Below are 21518 nucleotides of genomic sequence, written 5' to 3' on the forward strand. Positions count from 1 at the left end.
TGGGCACTTTATAATATGTTTTTGTTTGTTTGTTTTGAGGTCTAGCAGCTAGCACTATTTGGATTGCTTTCCAATTATTGATTAGTAGTGCAATCCTGTGCACACTTAAATTACAGTAATCCTACATAACATACAGTGGGATTTACTTCAGAGTAAACATGTATTGGATAGTACTTAAAGGGTGCAATTCTAGGTGCATGGTCCTGGAAGTAAGCCCTGTTGAATAAAAAGGGGTTTATTTTTGTGCTGAACTGCTTGCAATTGCTCTTTTAATGCACTACATGAATAAGCAGCCAATTTATTGAGTCAGTTGTCCCATTCACTTCATTATTGAAGAAGATCTGCAGAATTTCACTGCTGTCACTGGACCAGTCTTTGCCTGTTAGGACTCCATGCGTGCACTGAGTTGCAATTCCTGACTGTGCACTGAAGCTGCTACATCCAGTGATAATTCACTAACAAAAGCAAAGTTTTCATTCTGGTGAATTCTCCCAACACACAGTCCTGCTTTAACTGAACTAGAGAAAGAAGCAGGTTCCAGGACTATTGGTGTCATTCTCTTCTGTTTCCTTCTTACAGTACAGCACGCAGTGTATGTCTGGCTGCATGTGTCCTGCTGGGCTAGTGTCAGATGGCAACGGGAATTGCATTGCTATGGAAGCGTGTCCATGTATTCACAATGATGCCACTTATAATCCAGGAGAAAAGATCAAAGTTGACTGTAATACATGGTAAGTATTTGATAAAGAGTAGGCCTGCCTCTTGTTTCTTTCACCTTACCCATTCCAAAGATGGCCAGCACTCTGAAGAAAGATTATCTAGTTGATCAATGGGTTGGCATGTAGGCTGAGACTGCTTAACATATTTCACTGCAAGTGTACTATACTCTGCTAAATCTCTAGCCCAACTCACTTATGGTGCATTTTTTGGTGCTCTGATATCAGATACTATCAAGCTTGAAAGGGTCCAGTCTAAATTCCTTCGGGCACTCCTCCAACTTCCATGCTGTGTAACCAACTCCATGGTGCGACTGGAAACAGGAATGTTAATGGTCCAAGACAAAATCTGCCTGTCAGCAATAGGAATGTGACTGAAATTAATACATAACCCACAGGGTATAGTTTCCTTAACCCTGAATGACAACTTCCAATCTTCTTGGACTAAGGCTGTTCACAGAAAAATCCAAAGCCTGGGCTTCTCCATACACTTATTATCCAAATTAGCTCATGATCAAGCTGCATCATTAGTTAAACAGCGGATACAAGACAATAGTCATCAACCGGACCTGAGTAAAGCTCCAACTATTTTGGCTCCAGTTAAAACAAGATATGTTCTGGCCCCTGCCACTTATCTGTCTCAGCTGGTAATAAGTAAACAAAGAAGGGCATTTACCCTTGTCTTGCCTTCAGCTCTTGTAGAGGGTCGCTATAAAAACATTCCCCTTACACTGAGACAATGTTTTTGTGGGAGTGGTGAAATTGATACAAGAGAGCATATATTGTTCCACTGCCCTGCTTATGTAGACATTCGTAGCAACTTGACTGAACCACTCCTTAAAAAGTTGCCAGAACATCATGATGTAGATCGATCAAAGAGGCTGCTGCCATAAAAATCCGATGCTCTAAAGTAGCATAATTTTAAGTTCTATTTTATGATCTGTTTTAAATTGTATTATATTAAATGATCATATTATTTTGGTCTTTTATGTATTAACTTCATGTAACTTGGTCTGAACGACTGTAATAAAGTTTGAACTTGAATACTGCAAGTGTACAGTTAATTTCCCCCCAGTAGGCCCCTATTCATATATTGTGAATGAGCAAGGCTCTTGCAGTTGAAGTTTCACCTTCCTTTAATGTTATTGTTGTTATAGTTATTATGTAAATGTTGTTATCGTTGTTGTTACCACTTTACTGTTACTTGAATGATGTTACCTGTACTATTTTGTTGTTTCCTGTAAACTGCCCTGAGCCTTCAGGGAGGGCGGTATAGAAATACAATAAATAAATAAATAAATAAATAAATAAATAAATAAATATGACAAACATGTATATATAATACAGGTGTCCTCATCAGACAACCATGATTGGCAGCAGTTCTCGGGTGAGAGTACATATTGTCATAAATTCCACTTTCTGCCGTACAATATGTAAAACGGCCGTATCATTTGAGAGTTTGTCAGAAAACTTTCAGAGATATTTGATATATGGATCTTCTGCAGTATATATGCCCTGAATCTGTAACATGCTCTAGAGGCCAAAAATGTATATTTTAGAAACCATTTTGTTAATTATATATCTCTGATTCTGCAACTTTTCATAAACTTCTCATTTTTGAAATAATGTGGTTTCCCTGGCTGTTTCCTAGGGTGCATGCAGACTTCCCAAGGAAATCAAAGATTTCTTTTGATGGGCACAGCCCTGGCTTGATGCCACGCATGCGTATTCTGTCCCTGCTCCTCTCATACAGAGCACAACTGAAAGCTTTACGTGGGAACCTGTGTACATTAGTGCTTCTTTTCTCTGCACAAACCACTCTTCCCCCTTTATCTCACAAGCAAGAGAGTCACTATTTTCTTTTTTTCTTTTTTCCCCATATTTTTAGTGTATGTCAGAACAGGATGTGGAAATGCACCAAGAACAAGTGCCTAGGTACCTGTGCTGTTTATGGAGATGGGCATTACATCACCTTTGATGACAAGCGTTACAATTTCAATGGGAAGTGTGAATACACTCTGGTCCAGGTATCAAGTAATTGTCTTTGCATGATTAATGTAGGAATAGGCTGTGTCTTCATAGAATCATAGAATAATAGTCAGAAGGGACCTCATGGGTCATCTAGTCCAACCCCCTGCACTATGCAGGACACTCACATCCCAATCGCTCATCTACTGTAACCTGCCACCCCTTTGCCTTCACAGAATCAGCCTCTCCGTCAAATGGCTATCTAGCCTCTGTTTAAAAATTTCCAAAGATGGAGAACTCACCACCTCCCAAGGAAGCCTGTTCCACTGAGAAACCACTCTGTCAGGAACTTCTTCTGGATGTTTAGATGGAATTTCTTTTGAATTAATTTCATCCCATTGGTTCTAGTCTGTCTCTCTGGGGCAAGAGAGAACAATTCTGCTCCATCCTCCATACCCTTTTAAATACTTGAAGATGGTTATCAGATCCCCTCTCAGTCGTCTCCTCTCTAGGCTAAACAGACCAATACAGAGAAATAATTTATTTCATTCCTTTACCTCTCTGCTTAGGACCACTGTGGACAGAACAGCTCCACCCAAGGGACATTCCGAGTCATCACTGAAAACATTCCTTGTGGCTCAACTGGAACCACTTGCTCAAAATCTATTAAAATCTTCTTAGAAGTAAGTCTCATTGCTGGAGCTTTTATGAAACCATTGCAAGGGGAAATGTACAGTTGTAGATAGGTGTATTTTGGCACTTGTACACATTAGTTGCTAAGTGATCTTCATATAAAGCACAAAAGGAATACTTTGGTGTTCCTTAAATAAAAATGCATCAAGATTTTTGTCAACTTATGCTAGCTAAATTTGGTTAAAAATCTCAAGATTTCTTTATGGAAAACTGTAATTATTCCTCATTCTTTTTGTTGCTCCCCCAGAACTATGAACTGATACTCAGTGAGGAGCAATCTAAAGTAGTAACCAGAGGTGATAGTGATAAACTACCATACAGAATCCGCTACATGGGCATCTATTTGGTTATTGAGACCATCAATGGGGTGATCCTCTCATGGGACAAGAAAACAAGCATATTTATCAAAATCAGCCCTGATTTCAAGGTGAGAAGTTTTTTTACAAACTAGATATATGATGCCTATTGTCACAAGTACACATATGTCTCTTCCACATCTTCATTTTAAAAGCCCATTACTTGGAAGTAAAGGTCACTGATTTTAGTGGCCCTGATTTTACTTGCATATAAATGTGTTTAGCTTGAAATGTATTTCCAATACAACTTTATTAGTCTGCTTAAACCGTTTCTGTCCACTGTTTATCAATGCAATACAAGATGGGAAAGGAACAGTGTATATAAACAGTGACCCATTAAGTTAATGATTATTTTAAACTTCCCAGAAGTGAAGTGCAATACACAAATTCCACTTTTTGCTGTCATTCTAGATTTAAAGCAATCTTCAATTAGAGAAAAACAAAAATCCGGCGCTAGCCAGGCAAGGCTACAGTTCTCTCTGCTGAAAAGAAGAAAAAATGAACTCAGTGGGTCCTATAGTAAAAGATCTTTTAGAGTTAGCACTCTACTGATGAACAATATGGGAGAGGTCGAAAATAAAACAAAGCTCATGCCAATTATCACTCACTCAGAATTGTTTTGTCTGATCCTCTCTGCAGGGTCAAGTGTGCGGCTTGTGTGGGAACTACGATGGCAACGGAATTAACGATTTTAGAACCCGAAGTCAATCTGTAGTAGGTGATGTTCTGGAGTTTGGAAACAGCTGGAAGGTGTCTCCCACATGCCCTGATGCCCAATGCATAAAGGATCCTTGCTCTAAGAACCCCTACAGAAAATCCTGGTCCCAGAAACAGTGCAGTATCATCACCAGTAAAGTCTTTGCTGCCTGCCACTCTCAGGTATAGCAAATTGTCAAGGCAGCATTTTCCTGACTAGGATGCTTTCAGAGACCTGTGCTGACCCTGGACAGTGAGGCACCACACCCAGCACACATAGATTAATTGCAGTTCTGTACAGATACACATGAAGAGGCTCCACTGATTTCAGCAAAATAGCATCCATGCATGGGATGGCATCCATCATGATGGTTCTTCAGAGTATATACTTACTGAACAGTCTTTTGCACTACTCAGCCCAGGTTTCATTCTAGACTTTGGCGTTTATATTTGAATTTAGATTACACCAGTAGATCCTATTTCTGATATATAATGTTGAATCCAACAATCCATCGATGGATGGTGCTGGTAGATGTGGATTTTCGCTGCATTCACCTTCTCCCAACAGCCTTTTCTAAACCCAGGAAGTTGACTCCTAGATTTTGGGGGCTTGCTTAAACTAAAAACCATGCATGCCAGGGGGATTCACTGAGAAGAGGGAAAGTAGAGACATTGTCCCAGGTTTATGCTTGTATTTCTGAACAGATCATCAGTTCTGTCAGTTCTGATCAGCCAACTGGGGAAAGAGTGGACACTGGACTCAGTTAAATAAATATCTGATTGAATGGGCCTTACCATTCAGCAATAATGTACTTGTGGATACGAGCAGATGCGAAGCCTTTTTCTGTGCTCAAACATACCTAAGTTGGGTCTATCTATATCTATGCAGGCATGATAAGGAAATTCCAAGTTTTATTGATTTTGTTCAAAATATCTTAATAGGTTGAGCCAACCAAATACTATGAAGCTTGTGTGATTGATGCCTGTGCCTGTGATACTGGGGGAGATTGCGAATGTTTCTGCACGGCAGTGGCTGCATATGCTCAAGCATGTAGTGAGTTTGGTGTGTGCATATCCTGGAGAACACCAACAATTTGCCGTGAGTATTAGCCTACACTATAACTGAAACTGAAAATGGCATTGCCAGTAAGTACTAAGAATCCATACTGGAGCATTTGGTTCTAACCACTTTCTCTCCCCCCCCCTCCCCGGTTCCTTTTAGCTATGTTCTGTGACTATTACAATGCTGAAGGAGAATGTGATTGGCACTACAAACCCTGTGGAGCTCCATGCATGAAGACCTGTAGGAACCCCAGCGGCAGATGCCTTCATCAGTTACATGGCTTGGAAGGTAAAACATCCTTTACTGCCTTGTTCTGATTCTCACCTACTAAGAAATAATTGGCTGTTAGTCAATCTTAGTCATGAACCTGATAATTTGGCAACTCATTCAAATGTTATAGGCAAGTTCTCAATGTTATTTTAAGTTAATGATCACATTGCCCTTTTTGCATGGAACTATCTCACTTGGAAGCATTCAAAATAGGAGGAAACCTCAGCATTTACAGAAAAAAATCACGACAACTACTTTTTAAAAAAGTATGGAGGATATGAAAAGAACAGTTTTTGGGGTACAGAACTATTTTACATCTTTGTGTATGTGTGTGTGTCTTTCTCAATTTGCAGGCTGCTACCCATACTGTCCAGCAGATAAGCCTTATTTCAATGAGGATGAGATGAAATGTGTTGACCAATGTGGCTGCTATGATGCTGAGGATAACTATTATCCATTAGGAACACATTTTGACTTAAGAGACACATGCCAGTCATGGTACGTGCATATAATCTAATAATATCAAGATAAACTAATACAGCAGAGCTTGGGGTTATTTCTATGTTCCTAATTTACATTCTGTTTATTCCATAATACCCTGCTGTTATCAGATATTGACAAACACAATGGTGGTAATCCAGAAGTTAATTTTAACGTTGATTTTACATAGGCAATAAAACCTGAAGACTAATCTTAACACCGCCCGTGGCGCCACGGGCGCCATGGACTAAATAAAACGGTAAGGCGTTCTGAGGCGGGATGTGTCCGTGATGAGGAAGGGTCCGTATTGGACCCTTCCTCTGGACAGACAATCGGAGGGATCAATTGGCAGGCGCTTTGCGCCTGCCGATTGATCCCTCCGATTCCCAGCCCCAAGCAACTGCTTCTTTGCCGCCGCAGCGCGCCTGCCAGGGGCTCCCTGACCTCATCGCCGCTGAAAAACAAAACCTCCGAGGTGCCACCGATCACAGGAAAAAAAAAAACCCAAACCGCCGATGAGCCGCGTCAGGAGCCGCACAGGAGCACCCGTCCTCCGACGCGTGCGCACAGGGCGGCTGCCGTCTCCTCCCTGCCCTCATCGCCGCTGAAACAAAAAACACAGCCGAGGAGCCGCCGAAAGAAAAAAAAACCCGCAAGCGCCGAGCCGCCGAGGAGCACCCATCAGGAGCAGCATCCTCTTACAGGTTACCTTCCGCCCCTCGCCTGCCCCCGTCTCCTAGCGCCCATTGTCTCCTTTATACAATGGGCTATATTACTAGTATTAATATAAAATTATGCTCTTTGACATTTTTGTATCTGTTGTAGATAAATTTCTTTTACAGCTTGTTGCTCCAGTGTATTCAGTGCTGATAATTTTTGCATCACCTTTAATGAGTGCTTCTGTTAAACAGATGAATCTGTAGATTCAAATAATTTTATTGAAGTAGATAAACTGCCTTTGTCTGAATTACCATGTGCAAGGAATTATAGAATAAATGGTCAAATGGTTCAAGGGCACCATATATTTTCTTACATTATCAAGTATAAAATATAACAGAAACACTGTTTTATAGAGCTTGAGAATTGGATCCAGCCTACCTTTTCACAGTCTCACCCTTTCCACTCCTTACTACAGTCCTCGTTCTCCATGGCTTTTCTACATGCAGAACATGTAAGCCCCCCCCCCATCCCTGCCTGACTAGTGGCCTTCCCCCCGCAGCAGCAGAAAAATTGATTGGATCAACCCAAAATAGTAAACTATTTGCCAGAAATTCAATTAATATTGAATATTAGGGCCATTCCGCGCTCGATAAAAAAGTGAAATGCTCACCTTAATCAGACATCATATTTTTGGCATTTTGCACAATGTCGCCAACATCCAGCATCCAAGCAGCAAACCAGTAGCTACATCCTCCATTTTAAAATGCTAGCTGGGGAATCACATAAAGTGGATTCCCCAAACTATGTAGCACTGGCCAGAGGAGAGCAACCAGCAAGCTACATGCCAAGGAAATGTGCAGAGCTGAAGTAGCGCTATCTCCGCCTCTAGTTCCCGCCCTCACACCCACTTCTTTCTCCTTTTTTCCTGGGATGATTTTTTTAAAAGCAAATTGCCTGGAGCAACGAATAATCATTATTTATTTGTTTGTTTGTTTGTTTGTTTATTTATTTATACACATTTATATATCACCCTTCCTGAAGGCTCACGGCGGTTTACAAAGAACAGAGAACTATACAAAAAAAAAAAAAACTGTAACAGTAATCTTTCAGGCAAAGCAAAAAAAAAAAAAAAAAAAACTCCCCCCCACTTAAAACTCAAAATATGCCTCTCTAAATTCCTTCCCCCCAATCAGATTCAAGATTAATTTTTAAAAGATTCACGACTCATGATTCCAAAAGGGGGTGGCACTAAAAAAGGCACTACGCATCTATGATTAGATGCATAGGCATCTCAACTTAGAAGTTTTACTTTAAAAAAATTAGCTGGCATCGCTGGCCCCTTTAAAACATGAAGAAAGGTGACTGGCTGCCTGGCTTGATTGACAGGTGGAGGAGAGCCACACGTAAAGTGCATTGCTCTCTTCCACCATTTCAAGCAGGAGTGCAGGGGGCCAAGAAGCGTGAGAAGGCAGCAGAGGAAAGCAAGAGAGCCTGACAGAGTGGTTTCTCAGTGGAATAGGCTTCCTCGTGCAGTGGTAGGTTTTCCATCTTTGGAAATTTTTAAACAGAGTCTGGATAGCCATCAGCCAGACTGATCCTGTGAAGATTCAAGGGGGTGGCAGATTACAGTGGATAGGGTTGTGAGTATCCTGCATAATGCAGGGGGTTGGACTAGATGACCCAAGAGGTCCCTTCCAACTCTATGATTCTATGATTCTACAAGGTGAGGAATGGCTGAAAGCGCATTATTTTTATCATTATGCCATTTCGCTGGCATAACACTATTTTTAATGTGCGGAAGTGCTCCCAATATTAAAAATATAAGCAGTAATATGCTTTTATGGACCTTCATTCTCACAGGTCTTATTATATTTTTCTTACAGTACGTGCAACAGTGAAGGCATAGAGTGCAACTTCAACAGTCAAGGTAAGTGGTAGAGCCCGGTGAACGGCAACTTGGGGGACTGTATCATAGGATGATGCCTGATGAGCCATTCTACCTCCTCTAAATTTCAGCATGCTACTGCCATTATGAAGGAAGGGAATATGTCTACCAGGAAGTCATTTACAATACCACAGATGGTCTGGGCTGGTGCATGACAGCAACATGTGATGTTAATGGGACAATCCATAGGGATGCCTACAAATGCGCAGGACTTACCACACTACCACCATTTACATTTACGACTACTCCATCTACAAGTGGAGCAGGTATTTGTACGAATAAACACTGTTCATGTTATAGAATACTGACCATGCCACATTCATGTCTGCTTTGAGATAAACAGGAGGAAATATTCTGAATGTTGTCCTGTGCCATTAGAGTTCTGTGACTGGAACTAAAAACAGTTATGAGTAGAGATTAACTCTTTCCCCCCTTGCTGTAGAGAGCGCTGCTATAAGCCTTGGTAGAAAATATTGAGGCTAAAAGTAGACAAAACACCCTCTTCTCCTGTTTTGCAGCCCTTACCTAGACTGGGTCCATTCTGGACTGCTCTTTAGACAAAGAAGAACTGGCTTTTTATGCTCCACTTTTCACTATCCAAAGGAGTCCAAGTGCCATACAAACACCTTTCCCTTCGTCTTCCTACAACAGACACTCTGTAAGGTAGATGTGGCTGATTATGGCCAAATAACATAGAATTCTAATAATGGCCCAAGTGAGGCGGCACCCAGACTGGGTGAGCCATGTGTGGTCTGGAGAAGGTGACTCCTGGACCAGATGAGATGTGTGCAGATGGAGTCACTCAAACAGAGCTGAATAGAGCATGCAGATAAATGCACTTGGGCCCAGCAGAGCCACAAGAGGTCCCAGCTGCCTCTCTCTCCCTCCTTCCTAGGTTAGGTCAGGGATCAGAGCCATTGTCCAGGGCCTTTTTTTCTCCCAAAATAAAAGCAGGTTGTAAAAAACTATGCAGCCATCTCTTTAAAAAATTTCAAATCTTCACCAGTTATTTAATCTGTATAGACCTAGCCATGTTCCTCTCAGATGCGCCAGAGACAGAGAGAGACACACAGAGCCCTGCCAGACTGAACAAGAGCCCTCATTCCCTCCTATTGTTCCTCCTGCGAGGGAGGCAGACAGAGACATAGAGAGAGCTGCCCCAAGCTGCTGACCAGCCCTGCTTCCCTCCTAAGAACGAGCCCTAATTACCTCTTATGCCTCCTGCTGCAAGTCACACGGAGAGACATGCAGGAGAGAGATACACAGAGAGAGAGAGATCTGCACCTCCCAGTGTCCCCTGGGTCCTAGTGCCCATTGCATTCCTGGTTGCAATGGGCTTTCTTCCTACTAAAATATAAAGATGTTGTTAGCTTGATCAACAAAAAAAAATAGCATGCCATATGTACAAGATGCAAGCTGGAACAGTTTCATATAAGGATTGTATAAATAACAATGATTAATATCAGAAACAGCGATATTAAAAAAATGGGATAAAAAACACGTTACATAAAAATATAAATTCCACAATTGAAAAAAATTAACCCAAACTTACTCTTTAATACAGAGTCGACAACACCAGGAACAACAGCATGTGTCCATAAAGTATGTGAATGGTCAGAATGGTATGATATCAGCTATCCAAAACCTGGAGAACCAAATGGAGACTATGAAACACCAAATAGTATTAGATCCGAGGGACACAATTTGTGTAAATTTCCAGATGAAGTTGAATGCAGGGCTGAAAAATTCCCCAATATAAAAGTAGAATACCTTAATCAAAATATAAAGTGTAATAAGAACAGTGGATTAATATGCCATAACAAAGATCAGAAACCACCAATATGCTACAATTACGAAATCAAGTTCTTATGCTGCAAATATATTCCATGTGAAATGACATCACCAACAAGCATTACCACGTTCCAGGAAGAAACAACACCTACTATCACACTTTCCACATCGCTGGGCACAGAAACCACTCCTTGCGAGCCAGAATGTTCTTGGACCATTTGGTTTGACGTCTCCCACCCATCCTCCCATCCCGAGGGTGGAGACAACGAGACCATAGCAGCCATCCAAGCTGCTGGGGGAAAGGTCTGTGCTAAGCCTCAAGATGTTCAGTGTCGAGCAGAAGACTATCACGATGTTAACCCTAGCCTACTTGGCCAGAAAATCCAGTGCGACCGCAACGTTGGCCTGCTGTGTGATAGGTCGGCTCAGACGGGAAAGCTGCAAATGTGTTTGAATTACCAGATTAGATTCTACTGCTGCGACAATACGCACTGCCAAACCGGAACAACCCCAGGGGCAACGACGATTGCCGTTACAACAAGAAAGCCAGAAAGCACCCCGGGACCCTATCCCGGAGTAACAAGCACTCCTCCGTCCTCTTCTGTGGGATCCACCCTTCCTCCCACCTTGGGAACCAGCACTCATGGAACTACCGTTGTGCCCACGACTGCGGGAAAGGAATCAGCTACAACCCTTTCTACTCTACCTTCCACAGTCAAAGTCACCACACCAGCCTCCGGCAGCACAGCTTCAGTTACCCCCACAACTGTATCCAGCACTACCGCTACATCTCTGCAGTCAACACCGGTATCCAAACCAACTGCTTTGATACCGACACTGGGGACCACGTCTCAAGGGTCTACCACCTCCATCATCACAGCCACTACTATCCCTCCAGCAGGTTCCACCTCACCTAGCGGCATTGAAGCGTCCACCACCGTTTGCCAGCCAAAATGTTCTTGGACCATTTGGTTTGACGTCTCCCACCCATCCTCCCATCCCGAGGGTGGAGACAACGAGACCATAGCAGCCATCCAAGCTGCTGGGGGAAAGGTCTGTGCTAAGCCTCAAGATGTTCAGTGTCGAGCAGAAGACTATCACGATGTTAACCCTAGCCTACTTGGCCAGAAAATCCAGTGCGACCGCAACGTTGGCCTGCTGTGCGATAGGTCGGCTCAGACGGGAAAGCTGCAAATGTGTTTGAATTACCAGATTAGATTCTACTGCTGCGACAATACGCACTGCCAAACCGGAACAACCCCAGGGGCAACGACGATTGCCGTCACAACAAGAAAGCCAGAAAGCACACCGGGACCCTTTCCCGGAGTAACAAGCACTCCTCCGTCCTCTTCTGTGGGATCCACCCTTCCTCCCACCTTGGGAACCAGCACTCATGGAACTACCGTTGTGCCCACGACTGCGGGAAAGGAATCAGCTACAACCCTTTCTACTCTACCTTCCACAGTCAAAGTCACCACACCAGCCTCCGGCAGCACAGCTTCAGTTACTCCCACAACTGTATCCAGCACTACCGCTACATCTCTGCAGTCAACACCGGTATCCAAACCAACTGCTTTGATACCGACACTGGGGACCACGTCTCAAGGGTCTACCACCTCCATCATCACAGCCACTACTATCCCTCCAGCAGGTTCCACCTCACCTGGCGGCATTGAAGCGTCCACCACCGTTTGCCAGCCGAAATGTTCTTGGACCATTTGGTTTGACGTCTCCCACCCATCCTCCCATCCCGAGGGTGGAGACAACGAGACCATAGCAGCCATCCAAGCTGCTGGGGGAAAGGTCTGTGCTAAGCCTCAAGATGTTCAGTGTCGAGCAGAAGACTATCACGATGTTAACCCAAGCCTACTTGGCCAGAAAATCCAGTGCGACCGCAATGTTGGCCTGCTGTGCGATAGGTCGGCTCAGACGGGAAAGCTGCAAATGTGTTTGAATTACCAGACTAGATTCTACTGCTGCGACAATACGCACTGCCAAACCGGAACAACCCCAGGGGCAACGACGATTGCCGTCACAACAAGAAAGCCAGAAAGCACACCGGGACCCTTTCCCGGAGTAACAAGCACTCCTCCGTCCTCTTCTGTGGGATCCACCCTTCCTCCCACCTTGGGAACCAGCACTCATGGAACTACCGTTGTGCCCACGACTGCGGGAAAGGAATCAGCTACAACCCTTTCTACTCTACCTTCCACAGTCAAAGTCACCACACCAGCCTCCGGCAGCACAGCTTCAGTTACCCCCACAACTGTATCCAGCACTACCGCTACATCTCTGCAGTCAACACCGGTATCCAAACCAACTGCTTTGATACCGACCCTGGGGACCACGTCTCAAGGGTCTACCACCTCCATCATCACAGCCACTACTATCCCTCCAGCAGGTTCCACCTCACCTGGCGGCATTGAAGCGTCCACCACCGTTTGCCAGCCAAAATGTTCTTGGACCATTTGGTTTGACGTCTCCCACCCATCCTCCCATCCCAAGGGTGGAGACAACGAGACCATAGCAGCCATCCAAGCTGCTGGGGGAAAGGTCTGTGCTAAGCCTCAAGATGTTCAGTGTCGAGCAGAAGACTATCACAATGTTAACCCTAGCCTACTTGGCCAGAAAATCCAGTGCGACCGCAACGTTGGCCTGCTGTGCGATAGGTCGGCTCAGACGGGAAAGCTGCAAATGTGTTTGAATTACCAGATTAGATTCTACTGCTGCGACAATACGCACTGCCAAACCGGAACAACCCCAGGGGCAACGACGATTGCCGTCACAACAAGAAAGCCAGAAAGCACCCCGGGACCCTTTCCCGGAGTAACAAGCACTCCTCCGTCCTCTTCTGTGGGATCCACCCTTCCTCCCACCTTGGGAACCAGCACTCACGGAACTACCGTTGTGCCCACGACTGCGGGAAAGGAATCAGCTACAACCCTTTCTACTCTACCTTCCACAGTCAAAGTCACCACACCAGCCTCCGGAAGCACAGCTTCAGTTACTCCCACAACTGTATCCAGCACTACCGCTACATCTCTGCAGTCAACACCGGTATCCAAACCAACTGCTTTGATACCGACACTGGGGACCACGTCTCAAGGGTCTACCACCTCCATCATCACAGCCACTACTATCCCTCCAGCAGGTTCCACCTCACCTAGCGGCATTGAAGCGTCCACCACCGTTTGCCAGCCAAAATGTTCTTGGACCATTTGGTTTGACGTCTCCCACCCATCCTCCCATCCCGAGGGTGGAGACAACGAGACCATAACAGCCATCCAAGCTGCTGGGGGAAAGGTCTGTGCTAAGCCTCAAGATGTTCAGTGTCGAGCAGAAGACTATCACGATGTTAACCCTAGCCTACTTGGCCAGAAAATCCAGTGCGACCGCAACGTTGGCCTGCTGTGCGATAGGTCGGCTCAGACGGGAAAGCTGCAAATGTGTTTGAATTACCAGATTAGATTCTACTGCTGCGACAATACGCACTGCCAAACCGGAACAACCCCAGGGGCAACGACGATTGCCGTCACAACAAGAAAGCCAGAAAGCACCCCGGGACCCTTTCCCGGAGTAACAAGCCCTCCTCCGTCCTCTTCTGTGGGATCCACCCTTCCTCCCACCTTGGGAACCAGCACTCACGGAACTACCGTTGTGCCCACGACTGCGGGAAAGGAATCAGCTACAACCCTTTCTACTCTACCTTCCACAGTCAAAGTCACCACACCAGCCTCCGGCAGCACAGCTTCAGTTACTCCCACAACTGTATCCAGCACTACCGCTACATCTCTGCAGTCAACACCGGTATCCAAACCAACTGCTTTGATACCGACACTGGGGACCACGTCTCAAGGGTCTACCACCTCCATCATCACAGCCACTACTATCCCTCCAGCAGGTTCCACCTCACCTAGCGGCATTGAAGCGTCCACCACCGTTTGCCAGCCAAAATGTTCTTGGACCATTTGGTTTGACGTCTCCCACCCATCCTCCCATCCCGAGGGTGGAGACAACGAGACCATAACAGCCATCCAAGCTGCTGGGGGAAAGGTCTGTGCTAAGCCTCAAGATGTTCAGTGTCGAGCAGAAGACTATCACGATGTTAACCCTAGCCTACTTGGCCAGAAAATCCAGTGCGACCGCAACGTTGGCCTGCTGTGCGATAGGTCGGCTCAGACGGGAAAGCTGCAAATGTGTTTGAATTACCAGATTAGATTCTACTGCTGCGACAATACGCACTGCCAAACCGGAACAACCCCAGGGGCAACGACGATTGCCGTTACAACAAGAAAGCCAGAAAGCACACCGGGACCCTTTCCCGGAGTAACAAGCACTCCTCCGTCCTCTTCTGTGGGATCCACCCTTCCTCCCACCTTGGGAACCAGCACTCATGGAACTACCGTTGTGCCCACGACTGCGGGAAAGGAATCAGCTACAACCCTTTCTACTCTACCTTCCACAGTCAAAGTCACCACACCAGCCTCCGGCAGCACAGCTTCAGTTACCCCCACAACTGTATCCAGCACTACCGCTACATCTCTGCAGTCAACACCGGTATCCAAACCAACTGCTTTGATACCGACACTGGGGACCACGTCTCAAGGGTCTACCACCTCCATCATCACAGCCACTACTATCCCTCCAGCAGGTTCCACCTCACCTAGCGGCATTGAAGCGTCCACCACCGTTTGCCAGCCAAAATGTTCTTGGACCATTTGGTTTGACGTCTCCCACCCATCCTCCCATCCCGAGGGTGGAGACAACGAGACCATAGCAGCCATCCAAGCTGCTGGGGGAAAGGTCTGTGCTAAGCCTCAAGATGTTCAGTGTCGAGCAGAAGACTATCACGATGTTAACCCTAGCCTACTTGGCCAGAAAATACAGTGCGACCGCAACGTTGGCCTGCTGTGCGATAGGTCGGCTCAGACGGGAAAGCTGCAAATGTGTTTGAATTACCAGACTAGATTCTACTGCTGCGACAATACGCACTGCCAAACCGGAACAACCCCAGGGGCAACGACGATTGCCGTCACAACAAGAAAGCCAGAAAGCACACCGGGACCCTTTCCCGGAGTAACAAGCACTCCTCCGTCCTCTTCTGTGGGATCCACCCTTCCTCCCACCTTGGGAACCAGCACTCATGGAACTACCGTTGTGCCCACGACTGCGGGAAAGGAATCAGCTACAACCCTTTCTACTCTACCTTCCACAGTCAAAGTCACCACACCAGCCTCCGGCAGCACAGCTTCAGTTACTCCCACAACTGTATCCAGCACTACCGCTACATCTCTGCAGTCAACACCGGTATCCAAACCAACTGCTTTGATACCGACACTGGGGACCACGTCTCAAGGGTCTACCACCTCCATCATCACAGCCACTACTATCCCTCCAGCAGGTTCCACCTCACCTAGCGGCATTGAAGCGTCCACCACCGTTTGCCAGCCGAAATGTTCTTGGACCATTTGGTTTGACGTCTCCCACCCATCCTCCCATCCCGAGGGTGGAGACAACGAGACCATAGCAGCCATCCAAGCTGCTGGGGGAAAGGTCTGTGCTAAGCCTCAAGATGTTCAGTGTCGAGCAGAAGACTATCACGATGTTAACCCTAGCCTACTTGGCCAGAAAATCCAGTGCGACCGCAACGTTGGCCTGCTGTGCGATAGGTCGGCTCAGACGGGAAAGCTGCAAATGTGTTTGAATTACCAGATTAGATTCTACTGCTGCGACAATACGCACTGCCAAACCGGAACAACCCCAGGGGCAACGACGATTGCCGTCACAACAAGAAAGCCAGAAAGCACACCGGGACCCTTTCCCGGAGTAACAAGCACTCCTCCGTCCTCTTCTGTGGGATCCACCCTTCCTCCCACCTTGGGAACCAGCACTCATGGAACTACCGTTGTGCCCACGACTGCGGGAAAGGAATCAGCTACAACCCTTTCTACTCTACCTTCCACAGTCAAAGTCACCACACCAGCCTCCGGCAGCACAGCTTCAGTTACCCCCACAACTGTATCCAGCACTACCGCTACATCTCTGCAGTCAACACCGGTATCCAAACCAACTGCTTTGATACCGACCCTCGGGACCACGTCTCAAGGGTCTACCACCTCCATCATCACAGCCACTACTATCCCTCCAGCAGGTTCCACCTCACCTAGCGGCATTGAAGCGTCCACCACCGTTTGCCAGCCAAAATGTTCTTGGACCATTTGGTTTGACGTCTCCCACCCATCCTCCCATCCCGAGGGTGGAGACAACGAGACCATAGCAGCCATCCAAGCTGCTGGGGGAAAGGTCTGTGCTAAGCCTCAAGATGTTCAGTGTCGAGCAGAAGACTATCACGATGTTAACCCTAGCCTACTTGGCCAGAAAATCCAGTGCGACCGCAACGTTGGCCTGCTGTGCGATAGGTCGGCTCAGACGGGAAAGCTGCAAATGTGTTTGAATTACCAGATTAGATTCTACTGCTGCGACAATACGCACTGCCAAACCGGAACAACCCCAGGGGCAACGACGATTGCCGTCACAACAAGAAAGCCAGAAAGCACACCGGGACCCTTTCCCGGAGTAACAAGCACTCCTCCGTCCTCTTCTGTGGGATCCACCCTTCCTCCCACCTTGGGAACCAGCACTCATGGAACTACCGTTGTGCCCACGACTGCGGGAAAGGAATCAGCTACAACCCTTTCTACTCTACCTTCCACAGTCAAAGTCACCACACCAGCCTCCGGCAGCACAGCTTCAGTTACCCCCACAACTGTATCCAGCACTACCGCTACATCTCTGCAGTCAACACCGGTATCCAAACCAACTGCTTTGATACCGACCCTCGGGACCACGTCTCAAGGGTCTACCACCTCCATCATCACAGCCACTACTATCCCTCCAGCAGGTTCCACCTCACCTGGCGGCATTGAAGCGTCCACCACCGTTTGCCAGCCGAAATGTTCTTGGACCATTTGGTTTGACGTCTCCCACCCATCCTCCCATCCCGAGGGTGGAGACAACGAGACCATAGCAGCCATCCAAGCTGCTGGGGGAAAGGTCTGTGCTAAGCCTCAAGATGTTCAGTGTCGAGCAGAAGACTATCACGATGTTAACCCTAGCCTACTTGGCCAGAAAATCCAGTGCGACCGCAACGTTGGCCTGCTGTGCGATAGGTCGGCTCAGACGGGAAAGCTGCAAATGTGTTTGAATTACCAGATTAGATTCTACTGCTGCGACAATACGCACTGCCAAACCGGAACAACCCCAGGGGCAACGACGATTGCCGTCACAACAAGAAAGCCAGAAAGCACACCGGGACCCTTTCCCGGAGTAACAAGCACTCCTCCGTCCTCTTCTGTGGGATCCACCCTTCCTCCCACCTTGGGAACCAGCACTCATGGAACTACCGTTGTGCCCACGACTGCGGGAAAGGAATCAGCTACAACCCTTTCTACTCTACCTTCCACAGTCAAAGTCACCACACCAGCCTCCGGCAGCACAGCTTCAGTTACCCCCACAACTGTATCCAGCACTACCGCTACATCTCTGCAGTCAACACCGGTATCCAAACCAACTGCTTTGATACCGACCCTCGGGACCACGTCTCAAGGGTCTACCACCTCCATCATCACAGCCACTACTATCCCTCCAGCAGGTTCCACCTCACCTAGCGGCATTGAAGCGTCCACCACCGTTTGCCAGCCGAAATGTTCTTGGACCATTTGGTTTGACGTCTCCCACCCATCCTCCCATCCCGAGGGTGGAGACAACGAGACCATAGCAGCCATCCAAGCTGCTGGGGGAAAGGTCTGTGCTAAGCCTCAAGATGTTCAGTGTCAAGCAGAAGACTATCACGATGTTAACCCTAGCCTACTTGGCCAGAAAATCCAGTGCGACCGCAACGTTGGCCTGCTGTGCGATAGGTCGGCTCAGACGGGAAAGCTGCAAATGTGTTTGAATTACCAGATTAGATTCTACTGCTGCGACAATACGCACTGCCAAACCGGAACAACCCCAGGGGCAACGACGATTGCCGTCACAACAAGAAAGCCAGAAAGCACACCGGGACCCTTTCCCGGAGTAACAAGCACTCCTCCGTCCTCTTCTGTGGGATCCACCCTTCCTCCCACCTTGGGAACCAGCACTCATGGAACTACCGTTGTGCCCACGACTGCGGGAAAGGAATCAGCTACAACCCTTTCTACTCTACCTTCCACAGTCAAAGTCACCACACCAGCCTCCGGCAGCACAGCTTCAGTTACCCCCACAACTGTATCCAGCACTACCGCTACATCTCTGCAGTCAACACCGGTATCCAAACCAACTGCTTTGATACCGACCCTCGGGACCACGTCTCAAGGGTCTACCACCTCCATCATCACAGCCACTACTATCCCTCCAGCAGGTTCCACCTCACCTGGCGGCATTGAAGCGTCCACCACCGTTTGCCAGCCGAAATGTTCTTGGACCATTTGGTTTGACGTCTCCCACCCATCCTCCCATCCCGAGGGTGGAGACAACGAGACCATAGCAGCCATCCAAGCTGCTGGGGGAAAGGTCTGTGCTAAGCCTCAAGATGTTCAGTGTCGAGCAGAAGACTATCACGATGTTAACCCTAGCCTACTTGGCCAGAAAATCCAGTGCGACCGCAACGTTGGCCTGCTGTGCGATAGGTCGGCTCAGACGGGAAAGCTGCAAATGTGTTTGAATTACCAGATTAGATTCTACTGCTGCGACAATACGCACTGCCAAACCGGAACAACCCCAGGGGCAACGACGATTGCCGTCACAACAAGAAAGCCAGAAAGCACACCGGGACCCTTTCCCGGAGTAACAAGCACTCCTCCGTCCTCTTCTGTGGGATCCACCCTTCCTCCCACCTTGGGAACCAGCACTCATGGAACTACCGTTGTGCCCACGACTGCGGGAAAGGAATCAGCTACAACCCTTTCTACTCTACCTTCCACAGTCAAAGTCACCACACCAGCCTCCGGCAGCACAGCTTCAGTTACCCCCACAACTGTATCCAGCACTACCGCTACATCTCTGCAGTCAACACCAACAGCTTTGATTCCAACTCATGGGACCAAGCCTCTTGTCTCCACCAGTTCTGTCATCACGACTACCGCTGTCCCTCCATCTAAAGGTACTTTTTTAATAAGCATCTCTTATCTCTTTTTTTACCTGTGCTTTGTACCACACCAATTATGACTGAAACTTTCTTTTCTATTTTCTGCATATACATCTACACGTTGTGCATATACATCTTTGCTTTCCAGTTCCCCGTTTAATCCATGTTATACTGTATGTTTTACCCCTCTTACCTCCTTTAAGAAGTTCAAGACTTATGAATTCATCCCCTTAATTTTTTTTGAACATACATAGTATAATAATTACGGGGCTACTGTGAAGTTCTTTTGTATTCCTAAAGAAATTAACTTTTTATTAGAAATATCCTGCATGGGAGGTTGAAGTTTCTCATTGTTACAATAGTGAGATTTCCCATTGTTACAATAGTGGAGATTCATCCAAAACATTGCACTCCAAGATATTTTTTGATAACCTGTTTTGGTTATTTTCTTAAAAGTGCGATAAACACTCATTATTGTGTGTTAGTTATGCATGAATCATTGCCATCAGAGGGCTCATGTTCCTTTGTGAGATCTTTGCTCCTTAGAGGAAGGGGTTCTGACAGTGCCAGCTTGGAAACAGGTAACTGTCCATTCATATTTCCCCCTGCACGTCAGTCATTTTGGAAAATGTGCAATGCAGAATTCTTCAGGAGAGTATTGTTGTAGATGGAGTAGACCCGTGACATAATGAGTCATTTCAGGTGGTGATCTCTTTTAGGGATAACATGCTTTTTTCAGTTCTTTTATCAGAGCCTTGCTTCTTTAATTTGTTTTACTAGAAATCTTTGCTGTTAGGAACAAATATTATTATCATTCAAATGTTAGCATATTTAGTTATCAGTTAACTGACTGGATGAATAGTTGCATCACCCTTGCAAACTATCTTGAGTCCCCGTGAGAGAGATAAACAATAAATGAAAATAAATAAGGACTAGCTAAAGGTCCATGATTAAATGGAGTGTGACTTCTGAGTCAATAGGGCTACAATAGTGCTTTGAAATGTTCTACTTATGAGGATATAAAAGTGGGGTATAAATTCTTTAAAATACATAAATAAATAGTAATGTGGTCTAAAATACCTAGAATACCTTGACCTGGATGGTTCAGACTAGCTGATCTTGTCAAATCTCAGAAGCTAAGTCGGGCTGACTATGATTAGTATTTGGATTGGAAACCTCCAACGAAGTCCAGGGTTGGTATGCATGGGTAGGCAATGGCAAACCACCTCTCACGGGCTCTTGCCTTGAAAACCCTGTGAGGTCACCATGACCTTTTATGCAGTGGGAACTTCACTGCCCCAGCTCCCGTGCAGGAGCACAAATCGGGGGTAGATGAGGTGCACAGGGCCAAATGCTCCCTCATGTGAGTGCAGGAAGAGGTGGGCAACCTGCCATGACTAAAACTCCAGCCTGCAGCCCAACATGAAACCTCCAGTACATAAATGGTCCATGACTCAAATGTGACTTCATGGCAATTAACACACACAAATGTTTAGAATATTCAACACAATATCTAGTACTAGAGCCTCAATTGGCACAGTTCCCATTATCACTCCTGTCTTTATTTTATATGTACTCTGCTATCTGATCTACAGCTTCAACAATGAAAACTGCAACTACTAGTTCTACAGGTTATATATCTGTCACTTCAAGCGGAATAACTCCATGTTTCTGCCATGTGTCTGGGAACACCAGTGCTTTATTTTCTCCTGGTGAGTTTCTATGTGTTTGTTAAATGCCACTTTTTGCTTAG

General features: G+C 46.3%; 1 protein-coding gene across 1 annotated transcript in view; it reads left to right on the forward strand.

Annotated features, from left to right (window-relative positions):
- The window catches only part of LOC143829891 (mucin-5AC-like), a 72746-nt gene that overhangs the window by 24110 nt on the left and 27118 nt on the right, over positions 1 to 21518 (forward strand). The window contains exons 20-31 of the mRNA XM_077321450.1: positions 580 to 731; positions 2605 to 2743; positions 3254 to 3367; positions 3625 to 3804; positions 4373 to 4612; positions 5372 to 5528; positions 5652 to 5780; positions 6116 to 6260; positions 8786 to 8829; positions 8919 to 9113; positions 10412 to 19553; positions 21353 to 21477. Of these exons, the coding sequence (XP_077177565.1) occupies positions 580 to 731; positions 2605 to 2743; positions 3254 to 3367; positions 3625 to 3804; positions 4373 to 4612; positions 5372 to 5528; positions 5652 to 5780; positions 6116 to 6260; positions 8786 to 8829; positions 8919 to 9113; positions 10412 to 19553; positions 21353 to 21477 (10762 nt within the window). The remainder of the gene's footprint in view (positions 1 to 579; positions 732 to 2604; positions 2744 to 3253; positions 3368 to 3624; positions 3805 to 4372; positions 4613 to 5371; positions 5529 to 5651; positions 5781 to 6115; positions 6261 to 8785; positions 8830 to 8918; positions 9114 to 10411; positions 19554 to 21352; positions 21478 to 21518) is intronic.

Source organism: Paroedura picta, chromosome 2 (assembly GCF_049243985.1).
Source record: "Paroedura picta isolate Pp20150507F chromosome 2, Ppicta_v3.0, whole genome shotgun sequence".
In the NCBI taxonomy this organism is placed as follows: domain Eukaryota; kingdom Metazoa; phylum Chordata; class Lepidosauria; order Squamata; family Gekkonidae; genus Paroedura; species Paroedura picta.